The following is a 23,296-nucleotide window of genomic DNA, read 5'->3' on the forward strand; positions in this document are numbered from 1 at the left end:
GTGATGCATATCTTCCAGCTTTATAAAAATCCAACCTCCTCCTAACCTTGTGCCAAACAGCAGCAGCCATGGGTTCTCCTAAGCAGCTGCCTAGCACTCTGAAAATGGTGGAGGCCCACAAAGCAGGAGAAGGCTATAAGAAGATAGCAAAGCGTTTTCATGTTGCTCTTTCCTCTGTTCAAAGTGTAATTAAGAAATGTCAGTTAACAGGAACAGTAGAGGTCAAGATAAGGTCTGAAAGACCAAGCAAAATTTCTGCTTTTACTGTTCAGAGACACCTGCACAAATATGGCCTTCATGGAAGAGTCATCAGAAGAAAACCTCTCCTGCGTCCTCCCCATAAAATTCAACACCAGAAGTATGCAAAAGAACATCAAAACAAGCCTGGTGCATTTTGGAAGCAAGTCCTTTTGACCGATGAGGTTAAAATAGAACTCTTTGGCCACAATGATCAAAGGTATGTGTGGAAGAAAAAAAAAGTACAGAATTTCAGGAAAAGAACATCTCTCCAACCATTAAGCATGGGGGTGGATCAATCATGCTTTGGGGATTGTGCTGCAGCCAATGGCACGGGGAACATTTCACGGATAGAGGGAAGAATGGATTCAATGAAATGTCAACAAATTCTTGATGCAAACGTAACACAATCTGTAAAAAAGCTGAAGTTGAAAAGAGGATGGCTTCTACAAATGGATAATGATCCTAAACACACGTCAAAATCCACAATAGACTACCTCAGAAGGCACATGCTGAAGGATTTAAAATGGCCCTAACAGTCCCCTGACCTGAACATCATTGAAAATCTGTGACTAGATCTCAAAATAGCAGTGTATGTAAGACGACCCAGGAATCTCACCGAACTGGAAGAATTTTCCTAGGAGGAATGGATGAAAATCCCTCAAACAAGAATTGAAAGACTCTTGTCTGGCTACAAAAACAGTTTACAAGCTGTGATACTTACAAAACAAAAGGGGGTGCCACTAGGTAGTAACCATGCAGGGTGCCCAAATTTTTGCATCTGCCCATATATTTTTTTTTTTTCATTTTTCAAATGTAAAAGATGGAGAAAAAAAAAGGTGTATATGTATCTATATAGAATACAAAGGAAATGTGTCATCTTTAAATTCAGGCCTTTTAGAGATCATTTCATCCTTAGAATAGCAGTAATTTTTACCAAGGGTGGCCAAACTTTTACTTACCACTGTGTGTTATATTTCTTTATATATATAATTATTATTACACACACACACACATATTATGTATTACATTCCACTGGTATATATTTCTTACAGTGGCATGTAATACATAATATATATGTGTTTGTATTTGTTTTAAATGTGTCTATATATACACTCCTCAACATTGATATTGCAATATCGGAAAGGAAAAGTCATGGAATTAAGGAAATCACGGAATGGATAGATACTGAGTTGCTGATATGCAGATGATGATAAAATGTAAACAACATTTTCAAAACATTTCAATGTATTCAGTGTAGAGTAAGAGCACCGCACGCAGAAATCCCTGCACTAACACACATTGGCTGCTATCAATGAGGTTATTAATGGTCTGAGGAATCTTCTGCACTGAATGCTCTTGGGCAAATCAACAAGATCCTCTGCTGGCAGCTCCATTTGCAATTTCCGACCAATGACGTCCCAGATGTTATCGATGGGAGACAAGTCCGGAGACACTGCTGGTCCTGGTATAATGTTTAGGCCATGCAGGTTGCTCACTGTAGTGGAAGCAGCATACGACCTTTTGTTATCAATCATGTTTAAAAAAAAATAAATAAAAAAAAAACGCTCTTGGGACATTTTGGAGAAATGGTCGTACCACTGGTTCCATCACTAAATCAATGGAAAGTCGAGCTGTTGGTGTACCTGGAATGAAGACTAATGGTGTCCGGCTACTGTACATCGTCACCCCTCACCGGAGAGACGTTCCACAACTTTTCCTTTTTGGTGTTCCAATTAATTTCTGTGTGTGTGTGTATTTGTACTTTGGATGCAGTAATGACACTGGCTCAGCTATACTGACAATATCCATACGGTTGTAACCCACTAATGTAAACTTGACCCCGTTTGCTGACGTTTTGCACAAAGCTTTCTCAGGATAAGTCTGGAGGAGTACAGCAAGTTTACAGTTTACCTGTGGGGCTACATTCTGTGTAAAGTGAAGGTACACTTTATAGATGGCCGTGGGAAGCACCACCGATCTGCCATCCGCCGCAGTGTTTCCGCCTGTCATGTGCATGCTATGCCCTAAGCTTCGCTTGTCCCTCATGAAATGTTCTTTTTTTTTTTTTATTCTTCCTCCTTTGTTTTCTTTCTATTTTTTCCTTTTTGCTTGACCCAGAGAAATTGATTGAGGGTCTGAAATCTCCGGAGCCACAGCTTCTGCTTCCTCACCTTGTACAACTGGCAGATCCATTTGGGAGCACCTCTGAAACTATGAATGGTAAAGACTTGTGGGATGGACTGGGCAGCTCATAACTTCTTTTTATTATTATTATTATTATTATTATTATTGATTATTTGGCTGACAATCCAGCTTGACCGCGCTGTGTCAGCGATACAATGCCAAACAACTTAAAAGACAAGTTTAGTTTAAAAAAGTTGTCAACTACTTTCACATTGATGCCCTATCTACAGGATAGGGTATCAATGTATGATCGGCCGGGGTCCCACACGCGGCACCCCCGCCGATCAGCTGCTATCGGTGGTGGGGCCGGAAGTTCTTGCCTGCGCTGCTTGGCCGTCAAGTTGTAGTGGCCAGCGCTTGTTACTGCACATCTGCCTCCTATTCAGTTGAATGGGAGGCGGATGTGTAGTACCCCGCCTCGGCCACTACAGATGGACAGCCAAGCACCACAAGTAAGGACTTCCGGCCGGCGGCTACCGCCGCCAGCACTGATGACAGGTAATCTGTGGGGGTGCCGCGTCCTACAAATAGGCATCCATGTGAAAGTAGTGGACACCTCCTTTAAAACAAAGTATATGTAGAAAATGTTAAGGCTGTATGGTTTTTTTTTTTTTGTTTTGTTTTTTTTTTTGCAGTTATTCTTCCAGTTTATACTAATGCTTCATGATAAATATTTAGCAACTTTTATAAATGATGTATAAAAACACACACTCTCGCTACCCTGGTTAGGCTGTGTGCAGTTGCTGGTACTAACACAGTCTCTGTGAGAAAAACCTATTCTAGAAGGAATAAGAAAACTACAATGGTGCTACCGCGCTTGCACTAGCTAGAGCCCGTAGGATAAGTCAAATGACTAAACTGCACCTATATGTGCACAAAAGCATAAAATACATAAATAGGTATACTGCCTGATTATTGGAGCCATGGACCACTGTGACTCTCTTAAGTAACGGCTTATGGGTTACCGCCCAGTAGCTAATGAATGGTGCAGATGTCACCTCCACTGGGGATAGGGTAAGCAATAAAAGCTTAGATAATTTTTATAAATGGTCTTGATGGAAAATATCCTACCGTTTGTGTATACAGCTCTGTACACACCCATGTATCTCCATGATTCCAAACTACATAACAATCCTTGTGTATTGTCTAGTTATGGAATCCTGTTAATTTCCTCTATTTGCTTCGCCCTTCCTTCTAACCTACATACAGAAGGAAGTGGAGGAACACTTAGTTGTAGCAATTAAATAATTGCATAAATTCACACACCATCTATTTAAAAAAATAAAAGGTGCAAACATTTCTCATAACCTCTTTGAATTTAAAGGAGTCATCTACTCTTCTACTTTTAGAGAATTATGTATATCTTAGTAGGAGTATAATGTACCTTTCCAGTATAATTACATTGAAGGGAAGCTATAATCTGAGAACAACCTATTCTTAAATCAGTTTTTTGTGTTAAATGTATTTTTTGTTCAAATGAAACCTGTCCCCAGAAATAACACTGTTAACATGTGGATAAGGGGTTAATCTGCAGGTTAAGAGTTATGCTGCCCAGCACCTGCACGCAGCTGAATGCAGCGGGGAGAAAATGAACTTTATTCTCCCCACCAGCATTCGGTATTCAGTCAGGGGGGTTGGGACGCTGCGGGTTTAGTTACCGCTCTGAGAATACAGAGCGGCCGCTGTAATAGCCTCATTCCCGGACCTGACTGACAGTTGGCCTCAATGCAGTGCAAGTGTCAGTCAGGGCCAGGGGCGCGGTTACAGCAGCCGCTCTGTATTCTCAGAGCGTTGACTAAACTGGCCCCACCCCCATGGTTCAATCCGAATGCTGGCGGGGAGCATAAAGTTCATTTTCTCCCCGTTGCGTTCGGCTTTGTGCAGGCGCCGGGCAGCATAATAACGCTATCATCCTGCAGATTAACCCACATATCCGCATATAGCTTTATTTCTGGTGACAGGTTCCCTTTAATACATCACAATCTCTATAAAAATAGAACTCTAGTAGTTCTCACACCAGCCACAAGGAATTTTTTTTTAGACATTAACTTCCTATTGTTTCAGGAAACAACATGTGTACATGGCCATAATGGTCTATCCTGACCCTATTTTTAGATTTGAAGCATCTAATGCGCCTGTGCAAGGGTCATTTTGTGAAGGGCAGGGGAGCAGAGTCAGCGGTGACACCACCTATTGTGAATAGTGGATCCTGTGTTATCAGCTATGTACAGCCGTGTTACCGGTCAATGTAATCCTGCCACTGATAAGGAGCCTGCTGAAAACTCTTCCTGAAAGGACAGAACTTACGAGTCTGAAAAAGCCACAATAACCTGTCAAAGTTGCAAGATTGATTTAAACAGGTCATTTTTTTGATGATTGCTTCCTTTTAAATTCCGGTAGATAACTTGTTGCAGCTGCAACTTATTACTATGTTTTGATATAGGGTGTGGCATTCACCATATAGCAGCCATATGTTACAGCTGCCATTAACATCACATCTCCTGATCTGAACTAATGGCCGCCTTACATGTCTCTTCAGACTCCCCCATACACTTCAACGCCCGGCCATGCTCTCTACGAGAGCGCCTCTCCAAGAACACCCTGACAGGGAGAAAGAAATGATCTGCTTCTGAAATTCAGCAGGCCAGATCCTTTTCTTCCCTGACATCATCAGTGTTGGGGGAGACTGGGGAGGCCCCATACACATTAGGTGACTGGACGGAATCAGCGGGTTTGGCTGACTTGTTTAATGTGTATGTAGCCTTATCAGCCTTCTGGTAATACAAAATGGTTGTATCTACTTTGTTTAAAATGGTATTTCCATCTCGTGTCCCCAGGATATGCCATCCCCTTGTGATCATTGATGGTCCGATCTCCTAGGGACCAATCCCTAAGTGAACGATGAGAGACTGAGGATGAACCACCATTGATCATATTGTGATGGCATATCCTAGTGATATGATGGCGGATTACTAGGACATGTCATCAGATGTTGAATGATGGGGGTCCAACGCTTGGCTGCTTCAGTCTCAGAAGTGATGGGTCAAAACCCCATGATCGTACAGAGAAGCCATATCCTAGCAATTATGAGATGGGAATTGGGATGAGGGATCAACCTCTGGGTTCCCCATCAGTTCTGAGAATGAAGGGGTTCTGGAAACCTGGAGGTCAGTATCCAACCAATCATAGAGTGAAGGCAAATCCTAGCTATTAGCCATCAATTAGTGAAATTAGAATACCCCTCCTAATGATGGGCCACTTTTATAAAGAAAATCTAATTATGTGGTAAATATAGGCAGGAGCTGTCCATGTTGTGGTAGAAGCTGAAGAATAGCTCAGATATTACCAAGGAATGACCTTTTCTGGTAAGATGATAATCTCTCGGCGTCCTTGTCTCCTCTGACCACTGACTTACAGTACAGACCAAAAGTTTGGACACACCTTCTCATTTAAAGATTTTTCTGTATTTTCATGACTATGAAAATTGTACATTCACACTGAAGGCATCAAAACTATGAATTAACACATGTGGAATTATATAGTTAACAAAAAAGTGTGAAACAACTGAAAATATGTCTTATATTCTAGGTTCTTCAAAGGAGCCACCTTTTGCTTTGATAACTGCTTTGCATACTCTTGGCATTCTCTTGATGAGCTTCAAGAGGTAGTCACTGGAAATGGTCTTCCAACAATCTTGAAGGACTTCCCAGAGATGCTTAGCACTTGTTGGCCCTTTTGCCTTCACTCTGCGGTCCAGCTCACCCCAAACCATCTAGATTGGGTTCAGGTCTGGTGACTGTGGAGGCCAGGTCATCTGGCGTAGCACCCCATCACGCTCCCTCTTGGTCAAATAGCCCTTACACAGCGTGGAAGTGTGTTTGGGGTCATTGTCCTGTTGAAAAATAAATGATGGTCCAACTAAACTCAAACCGGATGGAATAGCATGCCGCTGCAAGATGCTGTGGTAGCCATACTGGTTCAGTATGCCTTCAATTTTGAATAAATCCCCAACAGTGTCACCAGCAAAGCACCCCCACACCATCACACCTCCTCCATGCTTCACGGTGGGAACCAGGCATGTAGAGTCCATCCGTTCACCTTTTCTGCGTCGCACAAAGACACGGTGGTTGGAACCAAAGATCTCAAATTTGGACTCATCAGACCAATTCACAGATTTCCACTGGTTTAATGTCCATTCCTTGTGTTCTTTAGCTCAAACAAGTCTCTTCTGCTTGTTGCCTGTCCTTAGCAGTGTTTTCCTAGCAGCTATTTTACCATGAAGGCCTGCTGCACAAAGTCTCCTCTTAACCGTTGTTGTAGAGATGTGTCTGCTGCTAGAACTCTGTGTGGCATTGACCTGGTCTCTAATCTGAAATGCTGTTAACCTGCGATTTCTGAGGCTGGTGACTCGGATAAACTTATCCTCAGAAGCAGAGGTGACTCTTGGTCTTCCTTTCCTGGGGCGGTCCTCATATGAGCCAGTTTCTTTGTAGCGCTTGATGGTTTTTGCAACTGCACTTGGGGACACTTTCAAAGTTTGCCCAATTTTTCGCACTGACTGACCTTCATTTCTTAAAGTAATGATGGCCACTCGTTTTTCTTTACTTAGCTGCTTTTTTCTTGCCATAATACAAATTCTAACAGTGTATTCAGTAGGACTATCAGCTGTGTATCCACCTGACTTCTGCACAACACAACTGATGGTCCCAACCCCACTTATAAGGCAAGAAATCCCACTTATTAAACCTGACAGGGCACACCTGTGAAGTGAAAACCATTTCCGGTGACTACCTCTTGAAGCTCATCAATAGAATGCCAAGAGTATGCAAAGCAGTCATCAAAGCAAAAGGTGGCTACTTTGAAGAACCTAGAATATAAGACATGTTTTCAGTTGTTTCTCACTTTTTGTTAAGTATATAATTCCACATGTGTTAATTCATAGTTTTGATGCCTTCAGTGTGAATGTACAATTTTCATAGTCATGAAAATACAGAAAAATCTTTAAATGAGAAGGTGTGTCCAAACTTTTGGTCTGTACTGTACATTGCCTACGTTATCACTGAGGATTTTCCCTTCACCCATGACAGCACACCTGAGAGAGGATCCACCCTTCGAGGACAGGAAACCATCTGAAATAAAAGGGCGGCACCTCTCCCCCGCTTCACTTGGTTTCCTGTCCTTGGTGGGAATCCTCATGAAGTATCAGGCGGCTGTCACGCTGAAGATTCTTTCCCAGGCATGTTCCGGCGCTGGAAGAGCGAGCGGTTGTCTGTGGCGCCGGCCTTCAGGTGCTGGTAGTGCCGTCCGCAGGTTCCTCGGGGACCTGTTGCACGTGCGGGCGCTGGCGGTGCGGAGGTCCTGGGCTTCTGTACACCCCCACGCCACCCTCCCCCTGCCGCCCATGTGACCGGGTGACCGTGGTCATGTGCCTCTGACGTCATGGCACGGGGCACGCTGGGTAGGGTGTGCCTCGATGACGTCGGGGGCGGCGCCGAAAGAAAGATGGCGGCGCCCCGTATAATGCCGGCCGACATGGCAAAACGCTGGCGGCTGCAGAAACGGCGGCCATACGGAGGAGGTCTAATTACCGCAAGGAGATCGCAGGGACCTGGAGGTGGCTGACCCCGCCTATCTCCCTATTTAAAGGAGCACCTGGGGTCAGAACGCTGCTCAAGGTCCCGATATAATGTCTGACATAGAGCAGCAGCAGCTGTCACCACGGCCACAGTCGCTACCAACTTCATCACCACCTCCGTCTGCTCGCCCATGTAGAGGGTCCAGCGGTAGGAGCAGCAGTCGTCCCAGTCAGAAGGGTAAAGCTTCTCAGGACTCCATTGTCTCCAGGAGGGATGCGTCGCGTATCCTGAAACAGTCTTCAATTCCGGTATCCGCAGTGGCGGGGTGAGTAATCTTCGTGAATGTCACTAGATATATTTGCTAATGGGACTCCTATTGTGTGTTTAAATCACCAGGAGGAACCCAGGAAAGTTACCACCAAGAAGCGGAGCAGGGAATGTGCGATATGCAAATGCCCGCTAGCGATAGACTGGCAGAAGGAGCTCTTCTCTGACTGCATTCAGAAAACTATTTGTGAGGGTACCCTGGATTTTGCAGCTAGCCTCGGGTCTGTCATCAGATCGGAGGTAGAGGGTTCCCTTAAAACAATTTTGAGGAAATGAAGAAAAATCCTATATGATCCTTCTTCTGACTCTGACTCCTCTGTGTTATTGGATGGACAGTGTCGTAGCGGGGCCTCATCCACATCCTCTTCAGACAGTGATAGAGGGGGGAGACCATGCTTCCCTATAGAAGACATGGATAAATTGGTAAAGGCTGTCAGATCCGCTATGGGGTTAAAGGAAGATAAATCCGTTAAGACCCTAGAAGACATCATGTTTGCAGGGTTAGAAGAAAAGAAAAAACGCACCTTCCCGGTGAACACTAAGGTCCAGGCACTTATCAATAGAGAATGGAGGAAGCCTGAGAAAGTAGGAGCCTTGTCTTCATCCTCAAAGAGGAAGTATCCCTTTGACCTAAAGGACTCTGAAAACTGGGATAAGGTGCCAAAAAGTGACGCTGCAGTGTCTAGATCATCAAAAAGATCGGCACTCCCTCTTGAAGACTCAGGGGTACTTAGAGACCCCTTAGACAAAAAGGCGGATACCTTCTTAAAGCATATTTGGGAATCCGCAGCAGGAGGTCTAAAGCCAGCCTTTGCGGGAATATGTACCGCTCGTTCCCTTATGATATGGTTACAGCAGTTGGAAGATCATCTGAAAGATGATAAGACCTCAAGGGAAAAAATTCTAGCCAACCTCCCCCTGTTACATGGTGCAACTGCCTTCCTAGTAGATACCTCTGCTGACTCAGTAAAACTGTCAGTTAGGTCGGCTGGTCTATCAAACGCGGCTAGACGAGCTTTGTTGCTCAAGGGATGCCCTGGGGACTTACAATCAAAATCTAGATTGTGTTCTATCCCCTGTGACGGTCAATTTCTCTTTCGCAAAAAATTGGACGATGTCCTTGAGAAAGTGAGCGACACAAAAGGAAGATTCCCTGGGTTTTTGGCGGACACCAGGAAGACCTATTTTCAAAGGGGGAAATTTAGTAGAGGTCGCCCCCCGGGAGAGAAAAGAAAGTGGGATTTCAAGAACAAGGAAGAGTCCGGATATATGTTCGGAGGTCCCTCTGCCGCCTCCAAAAAACCTCCACAATGACGCCAGGCTAGAGGTTGGAGGGAGACTTTCTCAATTTGTTCAGGCCTGGGAAAACATTTCATACAGTCCCTGGGTCCTCAACATAGTGAGAGATGGACTAAGAATTCAATACCTTCAGCAGCCACGCCGCTCGTTTTGTGATGACTCCTGTAAGAAAATCCCCAGACGAACAGCTGGCCCCAGAATCAGAGATCTTGAGCCTGTTGAACAAACGAGTGCTATGCGAAGTTCCGGTCAGTCAAAAAGGAAGGGGATTTTATTCCCCTCTCTTTCTAATAAAAAAAAAACGGATGGTTCATTCAGAACTATTTTAAATCTAAAAGGCCTCAACCGATTTGCAGACAACCGTACATTCAAAATGGAATCTATAAATTCAACAATAAATCTTCTTTTTCACAATTGCTTTATGGCAGTGATAGATCTCAAAAACGTGTATTATCACGTCCCAATTCACCCAGATCATCAAAAGTATCTAAGGGTTGCTCTTTACGTCCAAGGGAGTTGCAGACACTTCCAGTTCCAAGCTCTTCTCTTTGGGTTGTCAATTGCTCCAAGGGTATTCACCAAGCTGATAGCTGAGGTGACAGCCTTTCTTCGCATTCAAAATACAGTCACAATACCATATCTGGACGACTTCCTTATAGTGGGGAATTCAGAGAGCCACTGTATTTCACAACTGAATCAAGTTATGGCTGTCTTGCAGAACTTAGGCTGGATGGTCAATACCCAAAAATCAAGGCTAGAACCCGCAAGGGTCCAGGCCTTTCTGGGGTTTACTCTAAACTCCGTGTGTCAGACTTGTCTTCTACCCGACAGCAAAATAGACAAAGTCACAAATTTGGTCTCAGCAGCCATACACACCCCAGACATGTCCTTAAGGAAGGCTATATCCCTGCTAGGTACTCTAACATCATGCATTCCAGCAGTCAAGTGGGCTTAATTTCACACAAGAAACCTTCAGTGGGAAATCTTGTCAGCACAAAGATTGTTAAAAGGGTATTCAGAATGAAAGGTACACCTCTCCTTGAGAACCAGAAACGCAGTCTTGCGGTGGACAGACAGGTCAAATTTATCTGTGGGGGTCCAGTGGGACACACCAGTACAAAACATTATCACGACCGATGCAAGCAACTCAGGGTGGGGCGCACACCTGGAAAATCAAATAATTCAAGGCTCTTGGTCATTCCTCGAGAAAAAGGAGTCGTCAAATCTAAAAGAGCTATGGGCAGTAAGGGACGCTTTAGAAGGCTTCCTCCCTTTACTCCAGGGTCGTCATGTTCGGATTATGTCGGCCAACAGAACCACTGTGGCCTACATAAACCACCAGGGGGGAACAAGATCTTTCTCTTCTGGAAGCAGTAGGCAGGCTTTTTCAAATAGCGGAGTAAAATCTTCTGCCTCTTACTGCGCTACATATACGAGGCATAAAAAACACGAGAGCTGACTTCCTAAGCCGTAAGAAGTCGAGACAAAGGGAATGGGCCCTGAATCCCAGTATATTCCATCAGATAGTACAGCTGTGGGGTCTACCAGAGATAGATTTGTTCGCCGACAAAAACAGGAAAGTGGAGAAGTTCTGCTCACTAGACCCAGGGGGAAACCCATTGGCAATAGATGCTCTCCAGATTCCTTGGAGCTTCGAGTTGGCCTATGGCTTCGCTCCAATAGCTATGATACCTCTGGTAGTGAGAAAGATCAGGAAGGATCAAGTGAGAGTGATTCTCATAGCCCCCTTCTGGCCAAAGAGACCATGGTTCTACCTTTTGAGAATGATGTCACGATCAGACCCATGGATCCTACCAGAGACCCCGGACCTTCTAGCTCAGGGACCAATATTCCGCTCTCAAGTGAAGGGTTTCCACCTAGCAGCGTGGAATTTGAGAGGGCAATATTGAGGGACAAAGCTTTTTCATCAGGTTTAGTGTCTACTCTATTAAAAAGTAGAAAGCCCATTACCACCAAAATCTATGATAGAACATGGAGAAAATTTTTAGATTTCCTAGGACAGCCTTTAAACCAAAAACCTTCAATTAATTCCATCCTGGAGTTCTTACAGAAAGGGTTTGAGTTAGGTCTGGCTACCAGTATACTTAAGGTCCAGGTTTCTGCCTTGGGTGTGCTGTATAACCATAACCTCGCAGCCAATAAATGGATTACAAGGTTCATTAAATCTTGTGGTAGATCTAGGCCAGTCTCAATACCCAAAGTTCCTCCATGGAACCTGAATTTAGTACTTGACTCCCTAACTATGGAACCCTTTGAACCAGTTCAGGAGTTGTCTGCAAAATACAGTACAGACCAAAAGTTTGGACACACCTTCTCGTTTAAAGATTTTTCTGTATTTTCATGACTATGAAAATTGTACTTTCACACTGAAGGCATCAAAACTATGAATTAACACATGTGGAATTATATACTTAACAAAAAAGTGTGAAACAACTGAAAATATGTCTTATATTCTAGGTTCTTCAAAATAGCCACCTTTTGCTTTGATTACTGCTTTGCACACTCCTGGCATTCTCTTGATGAGCTTCAAGAGGTAGTCACCGGAAATGGTCTTCCAACAATCTTGAAGGAGTTCCCAGAGATGCTTAGCACTTGTTGGCCCTTTTGCCTTCACTCTGCGGTCCAGCTCACCCCAAACCGTCTCGATTGGGTTCAGGTCTGGTGACTGTGGAGGCCAGGTCATCTGGCGTAGCACCCCATCACTCTCCTTCTTGGTCAAATAGCCTTTACACAGTCTGGAGGTGTGTTTGGGGTCATTGTCCTGTTGAAAAATAAATGATGGTCCAACTAAACGCAAACCGAATGGAATAGCATGCCGCTGCAAGATGCTGTGGTAGCCATGCTGCTTCAGTATGCCTTCAATTTTGAATAAATCCCCAACAGTGTCATCAGCAAAGCACCCCCACACCATCACACCCCCTCCTCCATGCTTCACGGTGGGAACCAGGCATGTAGAGTCCTTCCGTTCACCTTTTCTGCGTCGCACAAAGACACGATGGTTGGAACCAAAGATCTCAAATTTGGACTCCTCAGACCAAAGCACAGATTTCCACTGGTCTAATGTCCATTCCTTGTGTTCTTTAGCCCAAACAAGTCTCTTCTGCTTGTTGCCTGTCCTTAGCAGTGGTTTCCTAGCAGCTATTTTACCATGAATGCCTGCTGCACAAAGTCTCCTCTTAACAGTTGTTGTAGAGATGTGTCTGCTGCTAGAACTCTCTGTGGCATTGACCTGGTCTCTAATCTGAGCCGCTGTTAACCTGCGATTTCTGAGGCTGGTGACTCGGATAAACTTATCCTCAGAAGCAGAGGTGACTCTTGGTCTTCCTTTCCTGGGGCGGTCCTCATGTGAGCCAGTTTCTTTGTAGCGCTTGATGGTTTTTGCAACTGCACTTGGGGACACTTTCAAAGTTTGCCCAATTTTTCGGACTGACTGACCTTCATTTCTTAAAGTAATGATGGCCACTCGTTTTTCTTTACTTAGCTGCTTTTTTCCTGCCATTTCTTCTATTCAGTAGGACTATCAGCTGTGTATCCACCTGACTTCTGCACAACACAACTGATGGTCCCAACCCCATTTATAAGGCAAGAAATCCCACTTATTAAACCTGACAGGGCACACCTGTGAAGTGAAAACCATTTCCGGTAACTACCTCTTGAAGCTCATCAAGAGAATGCCAAGAGTGTGCAAAGCCTTCATCAAAGCAAAAGGTGGCTACTTTGAAGAACCTAGAATATAAGACATATTTTCAGTTGTTTCACACTTTTTTGTTAAGTATATAATTCCACATGTGTTAATTCATAGTTTTGATGCCTTCAGTGTGAATGTACAATTTTCAAAGTCATGAAAATACAGAAAAATTTTTAAATGAGAAGGTGTGTCCAAACTTTTGGTCTGTACTGTACATAACTCTCAAAACAATTATTTTGGTAGCTTTAACATCGGCCCGTAGGGTAAGTGATTTGCAGGCCCTATCCATAAATCCTCCATAGACACAAATATTTGAGGATAGAATAGTATGGAGGCCTGATCCAGCCTACCTTCCTAAGGTTGCGCTCAAGTTTCATAGATCTCAGGAAATTGTTCTGCCCTCCTTTTTTAACAACCCGAAGACCCCAGGGGAACAAAAGTTTCATAACCTTGACGTTAGAAGGGCTCTATTACAATACATAAAAGTAACTAGCCAGTGGAGACGTAGCCAATCCCTGTTCGTAGCCTTCCAGGGGAGTAGGAAGGGTTATGGAGTGACAAAAGCAACTATAGCCAGATGGATTAGGGAGGCCATTTGCTTAGCCTATACGACTAGTAACACCCCGATCCCTGACTGCATCAAGGCTCACTCCACCAGAGCCGTGGCTACCTCCTGGGCAGAGAAGGCAGAGGTATCAATAGATTAGATCTGTAAGGCCACTACATGGTCATCACCATCTACCTTTTTCAAACACTACCATTTGGATCTATCCTGCCTATCTGACTTAGCCTTTGGTAGAAGGGTGCTGCAAGCGGTGGTCCCTCCCTAAGTTGTTTCTTTTGTCCAAAATTCTCTCAGGTGTGCTGTCATAGGTGAAGGGAAAACACCAAGGTTACTTACCGGTAGCCGGTTTTTCCAGAACCCATGACAGCACCCGTATATCCCCCCCCTTCTTTCTCACCATATGGGTGTGCACTTTTGTTGGGTGTTATTTGATGTGGTGTAGGATTTTGTATAGAACTGCTTTTTTTTTTTTTTTTTTTATGGAAGTCCGCTCAATGCTCTGTAACCAACTGAAGCGGGGGAGAGGTGCCGCCCTTTTATTTCAGATGGTTTCCTGTCCTCGAAGGGCGGATCCTCTCTCAGGTGTGCTGTCATGGGTTCTGGTAAAACCGGCTACCGGTAAGTAACCTTGTTGTTTTCAGTACATGCTCAGATTTCCACTGAATGTCAGCAATGAACTTGTGCTAATTTCCAAATATTAAATGTCCCGCAGACATTTACTGCTTCACAGATAAGCGGCTGACATGTGGTGTTCACCTCGGGTTAGGTATGTGTTATGTAGATAATGAAGCAGCTGAGATGATGGCGAACATAAAGCTCAGGCCATGCAGTGAGTAGAAAGGTGGGCAACAATGGAAATCCTGAATTTGAGTATTGAAGCATTAATGAACATGGACGAGGATATAGCCTATATTCTGTGTAGGAGGATAGTAACCACCTCTTGACAAGGACTTTAATATTGAATACTAATGCTTAGGATAGGTCATCAACATAATACCGGTGGGTGTTGACTACTGGCACCAACACAGATTGCAGGACTAAAAAATAAAGTAAAAATGTAAAAAAAAGATTTATAAAATAAACAAATTGTCTCTTCAGAGAGGAAGATAACTAGAACTCTAGTGCCACCTATAGGAAATAGCAATCCTACAAGTCAATATCGACTCTTAACAAGCCTTGTCACATGACTTAGGATAAAAGCCAAAACCAGAATCTCAATTTGTAGACACTGTGTTTCGGGGTACTGCTATTCGTCAGTGCAAAGTGTGAGATCTGGTTTGGCTGGGTGAGAGGCTTCTGCCCGGGATCCAAGGGGTAACGTTTCTCCTTGCAGAGAGTGACATGTCATAACAATTTCAATCATTCTCCTTTTCTCAGTTAAATAAATAATAAACACATTTGTTTATGTCTTCGTGTTCTATAAAAATGTAACATTAAGTAATCCGTATGGTAAAGACCATAATGAAAAGAATATTTAAATCCCAGAATTACCAATTTTCACTCCACCTACCTCCCATCACCCAAAAAAAATAAATGCAGTAAAAAAGCCAAAAGGTCTTATATAGCCCTAAATGGTATAAGTAAAAATGTCAGCTCGCCACGCAAAGAACGAGCCCTCACACAGGTCCATCGGTGGTAAAGTAACAGGGTTATGGATCTCAGAAGATGTCAGCACAAATAAAAATGTTTATATATATTTTTTTATAAAGTACAACAACAAAATATGAAACAAACTATAATAGTTTGGTAGAGCCATAATCATACTATTGTGCAGAAATCAAGAAATCATTGTGCCAGATTATTTACCACTCATTAAACACCATAATAAACCCAAAAAACAATGGCGGAATTGGAAGGTTTTGGTTTTTTTCATCATTTATTTTATATGCTAAAGTGAATGGTTTCATTCGAGGCTACAACTTGTCCTGCAAAAAAAATTCTCGTATGGCTAGTTGAGGGAAAAGTAAAAAAGTTCTGACTCTTGAAAGAAGGCAGAAAAAAAAATGAAGAACAAAAGCAAAACAAATCAATTAACATCTCAACCCCCGCCCCCTTAACACATTCAACCATTGTCCTCATAGCAAATAATGCATAATGTGGTCACATTCTGTTTTTCTCCCCTTGTGGGCGCACTCTGCATTTGTTTCTTTAAGATATACTATGAGATTATAAAACAATTGTATTCATTTTACTGGCTTATTTTCATATCCGTTCCTCTATGGATGAGATGCAATCACAGTCCGTAGACGGCCTGGGGATGTGACGCTGCACGTTTTAATAGTAACATTTCGCTTTATAGGGTCCTGTAACAAACTAAGCTGCTGATTTCTTTCGCTTTCGTTACGCACTTGCCTTTTTCTAGGTGCCATGCTTACTATAGGCTCTTGAAGAGAACACGTGGCTGATAAATTGTATAAAAAGTAGTGTTTGTTTTTCTCAACTCTGTTGCAAATGTATTAGCTTGTAAAGTTTAGATGCTAATTTCCCCCTCAAGCTAGAGGGCATCAGCAGAGGTTCTAATCTTGGGGCGTTTACTTTTTCCCCTGTATGACGATACTTAATCCTAAGTCGGCGGCCGCATATAGGGGTAAAAAGAACATAAGAACATGCCCCCAGAGCTTAGAACATGCTTTCTTACTGTGATGTTCTAAAATTCATATGTCTAACCTGATCACATTGAGATCTCACTGCCAGCACTTACTAACATTACAAGTGCTGGAAGAGGAGGAGAGCTGCACTGTGTGTCTGTACATATAGTGTCCTGCAACTACCCCAGGTTTCAGGGAACAATGCAGCTTCTGGTTCTTTCACTCTGCAGGTCTACTCTGTCATGTCATTCATGATGTAATGACCTGTGCCGTGAGAAGAGCAGCAGTGGGTGAGCATTATTCCCCGATGCCTGGGATAGATCTCGAGCAGTGTTTGTAATGACACAAAACTTAGCCCTCCTCTCCCTCCACTTGTCAGTAAGTGACGGCTGTGCGGTCGTAATGTTGGGTTGACACACCAGTATTACCACATCAGAGAGAGACAGTTATGACTTTTTCTGGAGGCGGTAACTTTTTTTTTTCCCCTTGTATTCTGCTCCTGCTTATGATTGGGCAATGTCATACAGGGGAAAAAGTCAACACCCCAAAGAAGAATCTCTGGTAATGCCCTCTTGGTTATAGTGAAAATTGGCATAAACTTTACGAGCTAGCAAGCAAGATGAGAAATAATTTAAAAAAAACTGTTGTATTCAGCTCTTCAGCCAATATTAATGATGTGGGCCATTTAGCATGTAAAAAGTGATGAAAAGTCTTCTTTAATACCACCAGAAGCTCCAAAATGGCTATGTTATTGGGATGTACTGAACAGATTATGTTAAAAGGGATATTACCATCTCCAAGATCCTATCCCAATATGTAATAGGTATAATAATAATGTAAACAAATATCTCCAATTAAAAATGTATAGTTTTTCTGATTCGCTATGCTTCTTTCCTCATGTGCAGGCATTGCAGGACATTAAGTATCAATGGTTATGACCATTAGCAACTAGCTGACTGTCACTGGATCAGTGGTCGTAACCATGGATACCTAAGGTCCTGCAATGCCTGCACATGAGGAAAGAGACATAGCGAATCAGAGAAACTATACATTTCTAATTGGAGCTATTTGCTAATATTATTATTGCACCTACTACATATTGAGGGTAGGAACTTGGAGAGGGGAACATCCCTTTAATGACGCTCCCATGTGTGACATCACTTCCTGCTCTGCTGCTATTGGCTGCCGTTATACTTTACTGACTTCCTGCTTCTCGCGCCTCCTGCTTGCTCTATACATGTTATTCTGAGAGCTCTCTTCTCTTCTTTTTGCTTTCTGGTCCAAATGCAAAGTAGGAAGTGTGAGCGGTGCAACTTCAGCCTCTATAATGGCAGAATTGTTTTTTTTTTTTTTTCTGGAATTATGCAGTACAATGCAGAATTTTTTGCTTATGTCTTTCGTGTCTGTGATCCATAATGCAGCTGTCATAAAGATGAACATAGTTGGGGTATGTAAGCCGACTACCCGATATTTCTGAGAACATACAGGCTGATTGCCTGAGCTATGTTGCTGTACATAAAACTGTTGCTCTTATGTGGTCTTTTGGGATTTCTTACGTGTCTCATTTCTACTTTTCCCTTCTGCTGTCTTCTGCTTCCCTCTTCTGTGTTACGTGGTGATTTCCACCATCTCTCACCACACAAGGCAAGGCAGAGCCTGTGGTGGAAAGCCTCATTCCTGGGCTGGAGCCTCCCATGCCTCAGCGCCTCTCTTCCCAGGCAGACTCCATTGCTTCAAATCGCACAGGTTGGTGTTGGACGTTTTCGTAGAATAGTCTGCATTTGCCATACAGATCTCTCCTCCTGAACCAGTTGGTGACTTGTTTTTGTTCAAATTATTGTACTTGTTGTTTGCTATGTATACCCCCTTTTTCACATGTAAAGTGCCATGGAATAAATGGCGCTATAATAATAAATAATGCAGAGATTCTGGATGTTTTTGCTAAAGTCATTGCGCTCTGGTAAAGGGAACACCAGATCCTTTGCTGCCTGATCAGCATTACAAGAAAGACTTAAAATGACATTTTTAAGGGTACCTTATCATCTTTAAAATCTATGTCTTGCTATAGACACATTTTGATCTGTGAGGGTCTCGGTGTTAGGACCTCACCCTTTCCCTGGATCTCTTAAAGCGTTGTGCCTTATACTAGATGTACCGCTGACTATGCTCCAAGGAGGGCCGAGAGCATAACTATCACACGTTATACTCAGGGCTATGGAGTCGGTATAAAATGGTCCGACTCCTAAAATATATAATAAATTGGGTACAGTAGTTCAATGCAGTTTGTGGGGAATATTTTTTATAAGAATTTGGTAAAGTTATGAAATGTCCTATAAATGTCTGTCCTATTCCTGATCTAAGGGTCTAGACTTTTAGCTGAGATGAATCTGTGCTACAGTAAATTTATCACTTAAACATGAGCCATGTATGAGGGAGTCTGAGTCATAGAATTGAGGAGTCGGAGGTTTGGCTTACCGACTTTACAGCCCTGGTTATACTTACAATTCACACAGACCCCGCTTGTTAAAACATCTGAAATGTCTCTAGGATATGTCAAATCTCTTTTTTTTCTATGATAAATAGCCTCCATTAATAAGGGTTATTCCAAGTATTGAAAGGTGTCACCAATCCACAGGCTAAGCACTGACTTTCTGATTGATCCGTGTGGGTCCGAATGCTGTGATCCTCGCCGATCCTTTAGAATTGCGCCGGGTCAGAATAGAACATGTGCCACCACTCTCCGTTCATTAACTATAGGGCTGCCAGAGATACCAGAGTAAATTGCTCAGCTTTATCTTATAGTGCCATGTAGCGTAAATGGAGCTGTGGTGCACAAGCGCAGCCACCACATTGCTGACTTGGATTTCAGAGCCCCTTTCTCAGGACTTGTAGGCATCCCAGTGACCAGACCCCCACTGATCATATATTGTGTGCATAGGTGATTATGTTCAATGTTAGGAATAACTCTCATATAAGGCTCATCATTATGCCATTTCCATACAGAAGTAGCGCTCAAGGATCACCCGTGTACCATCACAGAATCTGACTTCATGTACTTGTGACTTTTTGTGCAGTTATATGCGGCGAGGTGGCCCTTTTTAGTGAATTCCTCTTCCGTAGTGAGTGCATGGTGTAGCATTCCTGTGATTACCTGGACTGATGCTTCTAACACTTTCCGTTTCTTTTAATGCTTCCCTCTGGACTCCTCAGACTCCCTTACTGGGGAGGACTCCTTGCTTGACTATTCTATTCTGTCTAACCCTGCGGCTGACCTCCTTGATGAGTTTGCTCCAGTAACTCTCTCTGCTCCAACATCTGCAGGTAATACATGGGATTTCTAATGAACCTCCTGTGGTATCATACTGTATTTTCACCTTACATTTTTTATTTATATCCATTCATCTGTTTGCTCCATAAGTAAAGCTGATGCTGTCTATACGGCATTGGGGGGAAGATGCGAGCTGCATAGCGGGGGAGAATAATGAATGCTTCCAAAATGGAGAATCTGTAACCATGTTTGCTGCGCGTCCTGATGCTTAAGATCTAGGAGATTGTCCAAGGACAGGGGTCTCTCCCGCTGTTACCTGTCAGTCCCTAATGTGACCTGGTAGTGATGAAAAGTCCAGTACTGAGCCTAGTGAGGTTGCAATGATTTATACCCATCCCTCTGTTACTGCCAAGGGACATAGGCAGGTTATGTGAACCATTTGTATGGGAGAAATCATGAGAATACCATGGTATAAAGGAGTTGTTCATAATTAAAAAGAGTTGTTCACTTTTACATAATGTTTTGCCCCAGCTGCAGTTTGTTGAAAAAATTAACAAACCACGCTTTACTCACCTTCCCCGGGTCCATTGGCGAGTCTCCGTAGCTTCCCCCGATGTCTGGTATTGGCTGCGGTGCTGATATCACATCAACCGCACAGTAGGCAATCAGTGAGTTCCGTGTCTGTGCCAGTGTGGACAGAGCGTCCCCTCCAGAGTCACTGACTGGCTGCCGGGCTGACGACGTGACCTCAGTGCTGCAGCCAGTGCCAGACACTGGGAGCAGTGGCAGAGACTCTCTGGTTGACTTCAGGAAGGTAAGAACAGTGCAGTTTATTTATTTTTATTTATTTTTTTACAAACATTATATGAACAGAAACCCCTTTAAACGCTTTGTTTTCGTTTTTTAAAGCACCCTCCTTGCTCATGATTTCCCTTTTTACTGGTGTCTGCCCTATTTTGAAGGTATTGACTTTTTTACCAGCAGTGACCATAAGATCAAATGCGAAAGAAACAGGTAAAAGTGATATATTGGGTGAGATTTATCAAGCTTAGTGGGCCACAAAAACTTGTATTTCATGATTCGCACCATATTTATTACGTGTTGAGATACTTTTTGTGTTTTGTCCATGGTTTGATATAAAGGGGGCTAGGATAACGTGGCACAAAGTGGTGTAAACACAGATTAGACTGTCTAAAGATGCCCCAGATCAAACAGCATGCACATTAAGATATATCTGGTGCATTTTAGGATTGTTTAGCCTAAGTTTTCCCTGTCTGAGAGATAGTATTGATAAATCTCCCCCAATGTGTTATGCCCAGTGCAGGACCTGAAGGGATGGTGCATGCCATGCCCTACTAAAATGAAAACGTCACCAAGCTTTATCTACGTTTACCTGAGATATCATGAACAAAATCGCTGTCCGTAGGTAGAACAACATATACAAAGTATGCCAAAAGTGTTGTGTATACTTTGTCTCAATAAGCTTTAGCATCCCTTCATAGTTTACTAAGCTGTGCCTATACAGCGGAATATTTTTAAGATTAAATGCCCAAAAAATTCAGCCACACCCTCCTATCATTTGATATGTTGTGGGTCTTCTGACTCTTCCCTAACAAATGATGTCTGAACAGCAAAATCGGGCAGTTGGAATTTCAGTGGAGAGGTGGTCGCTCTTTCCCTTGGGAGGTGGTCGCTCTTTCCCTTGGGAGGTGGTCGCTCTTTCCCTTGGGAGGTGGTCGCTCTTTCCCTTGGGAGGTGGTCGCTCTTTCCCTTGGGAGGTGGTCGCTCTTTCCCTTGGGAGGTGGTCGCTCTTTCCCTTGGGAGGTGGTCGCTCTTTCCCTTGGGAGGTGGTCGCTCTTTCCCTTGGGAGGTGGTCGCTCTTTCCCTTGGGAGGTGGTCGCTCTTTTCCTTGGGAGGTGGTCGCTCTTTTCCTTGGGAGGTGGTCGCTCTTCCCCTTGGGAGGTGGTCGCTCTTCCCCTTGGGAGGTGGTCGCTCTTCCCCTTGGGAGGTGGTCGCTCTTCCCCTTGGGAGGTGGTCGCTCTTCCCCTTGGGAGGTGGTCGCTCTTCCCCTTGGGAGGTGGTCGCTCTTTGCCTTGGGAGGTGGTCGCTCTTTGCCTTGGGAGGTGGTCGCTCTTTGCCTTGGGAGGTGGTCGCTCTTTGCCTTGGGAGGTGGTCGCTCTTTGCCTTGGGAGGTGGTCGCTCTTCCCCTTGGGAGGTGGTCGCTCTTCCCCTTGGGAGGTGGTCGCTCTTTGCCTTGGGAGGTGGTCGCTCTTTGCCTTGGGAGGTGGTCGCTCTTTGCCTTGGGAGGTGGTCGCTCTTTGCCTTGGGAGGTGGTCGCTCTTTGCCTTGGGAGGTGGTCGCTCTTTGCCTTGGGAGGTGGTCGCTCTTTCCCTTGGGAGGTGGTCGCTCTTTCCCTTGGGAGGTGGTCGCTCTTTCCCTTGGGAGGTGGTCGCTCTTTCCCTTGGGAGGTGGGAAAATATATGATAGCTTTTGGCATTCATTGTCTTATATGGGACAGTAACTTTGTGATCCATAGTCGGATCTTTTGGAGTATTCACGTTTGACAGTAACATGAAATGTAGTGAGCTAGCCGTCCTCAAAAAGCCCTCCCTAAAAAGCCCTCCCTTGACCCATCCTCTCTGACTAGCTACCGCCCCATATCACTTCTCCCCTTTGCCTCAAAACTACTAGAACATCATGTCCACCTTGAACTGTCCTCCCACCTCTCCTCCTGCTCCCTCTTCGACCGCCTACAATCTGGCTTCCGACCGCATCACTCGACTCAAACTGCCCTGACCAAAGTCACCAACGACCTACTAACCGCCAAATCCAAGCGACACTACTCCATCCTCCTCCTTCTGGACCTGTCATCTGCCTTCGACACAGTCGACCATTCCCTCTTACTACAGATTCTCTCATCCCTTGGCATCACGGACTTGGCCCTATCTTGGATCTCCTCATACCTAACAGACAGGACATTCAGCGTCTCCCACTCACGCACCACCTCCTCATCTCACCCCCTATCTGTCGGTGACCCCCAAGCCTCAGTTCTAGGACCTCTGCTCTTCTTCTCCATCTACACCTTTTGGCCTGGGACAGCTCATAGTCTCACGGCTTTCAGTGTCACTTCTATGCTGATGACACACAGATCTACCTCTCTGGATCCGATATCTCCTCCCTACTAACCAAAATCCCACAATGTCTGTCTGCCATCTCATCCTTCTTCTCTGCCAGATTTCTAAAATTTAACATGGATAAAACAGAGTTCATCATCTTTCCACCCTCTCATTTATATCCCCCATCTGACCTATCCGTCAACGTCAATGGCTGTTCACTCTCCCCAGTCCCACAAGTTCGCTGCCTTGGGGTAACCCTGGACTCTGATCTCTCCTTTAAACCACATATCCAAGCCCTTTTCACTTCCTGCCGACTCCAACTCAAAAATATCTCCTGGATCCGTGCATTCCTCAGCAAAGACTCTGCAAAAACACTAGTGCATGCCCTCATCATCTCCCGCCTTGACTACTGCAACTTCCTGCT

At 44.1% G+C, this 23,296-nt stretch overlaps 1 protein-coding gene across 17 annotated transcripts in view; it reads left to right on the forward strand.

The window, feature by feature from the left end:
- AAK1 (AP2 associated kinase 1) overlaps positions 1-23,296 on the forward strand; it is a 136,567-nt gene that overhangs the window by 87,212 nt on the left and 26,059 nt on the right. For 4 of the 17 annotated variants that reach the window (XM_073653612.1, XM_073653615.1, XM_073653613.1 and 1 more), the window contains 3 exons: positions 2,359-2,460; positions 18,133-18,234; positions 19,699-19,809. The exons of 3 other annotated variants lie outside the window; for them this stretch is intronic. In XM_073653612.1, coding sequence (XP_073509713.1) covers positions 2,359-2,460; positions 18,133-18,234; positions 19,699-19,809 — 315 coding nt within the window. The remainder of the gene's footprint in view (positions 1-2,358; positions 2,461-18,132; positions 18,235-19,698; positions 19,810-23,296) is intronic. 10 more of the 17 variants (XM_073653618.1, XM_073653620.1, XM_073653621.1 and 7 more) reach the window with 4 other exon arrangements.

This window comes from Phyllobates terribilis, unplaced genomic scaffold (assembly GCF_046119375.1).
Source record: "Phyllobates terribilis strain yellow unplaced genomic scaffold, ASM4611937v1 Scaffold_11__3_contigs__length_659146591, whole genome shotgun sequence".
NCBI classification, from domain to species: Eukaryota; Metazoa; Chordata; class Amphibia; order Anura; family Dendrobatidae; genus Phyllobates; species Phyllobates terribilis.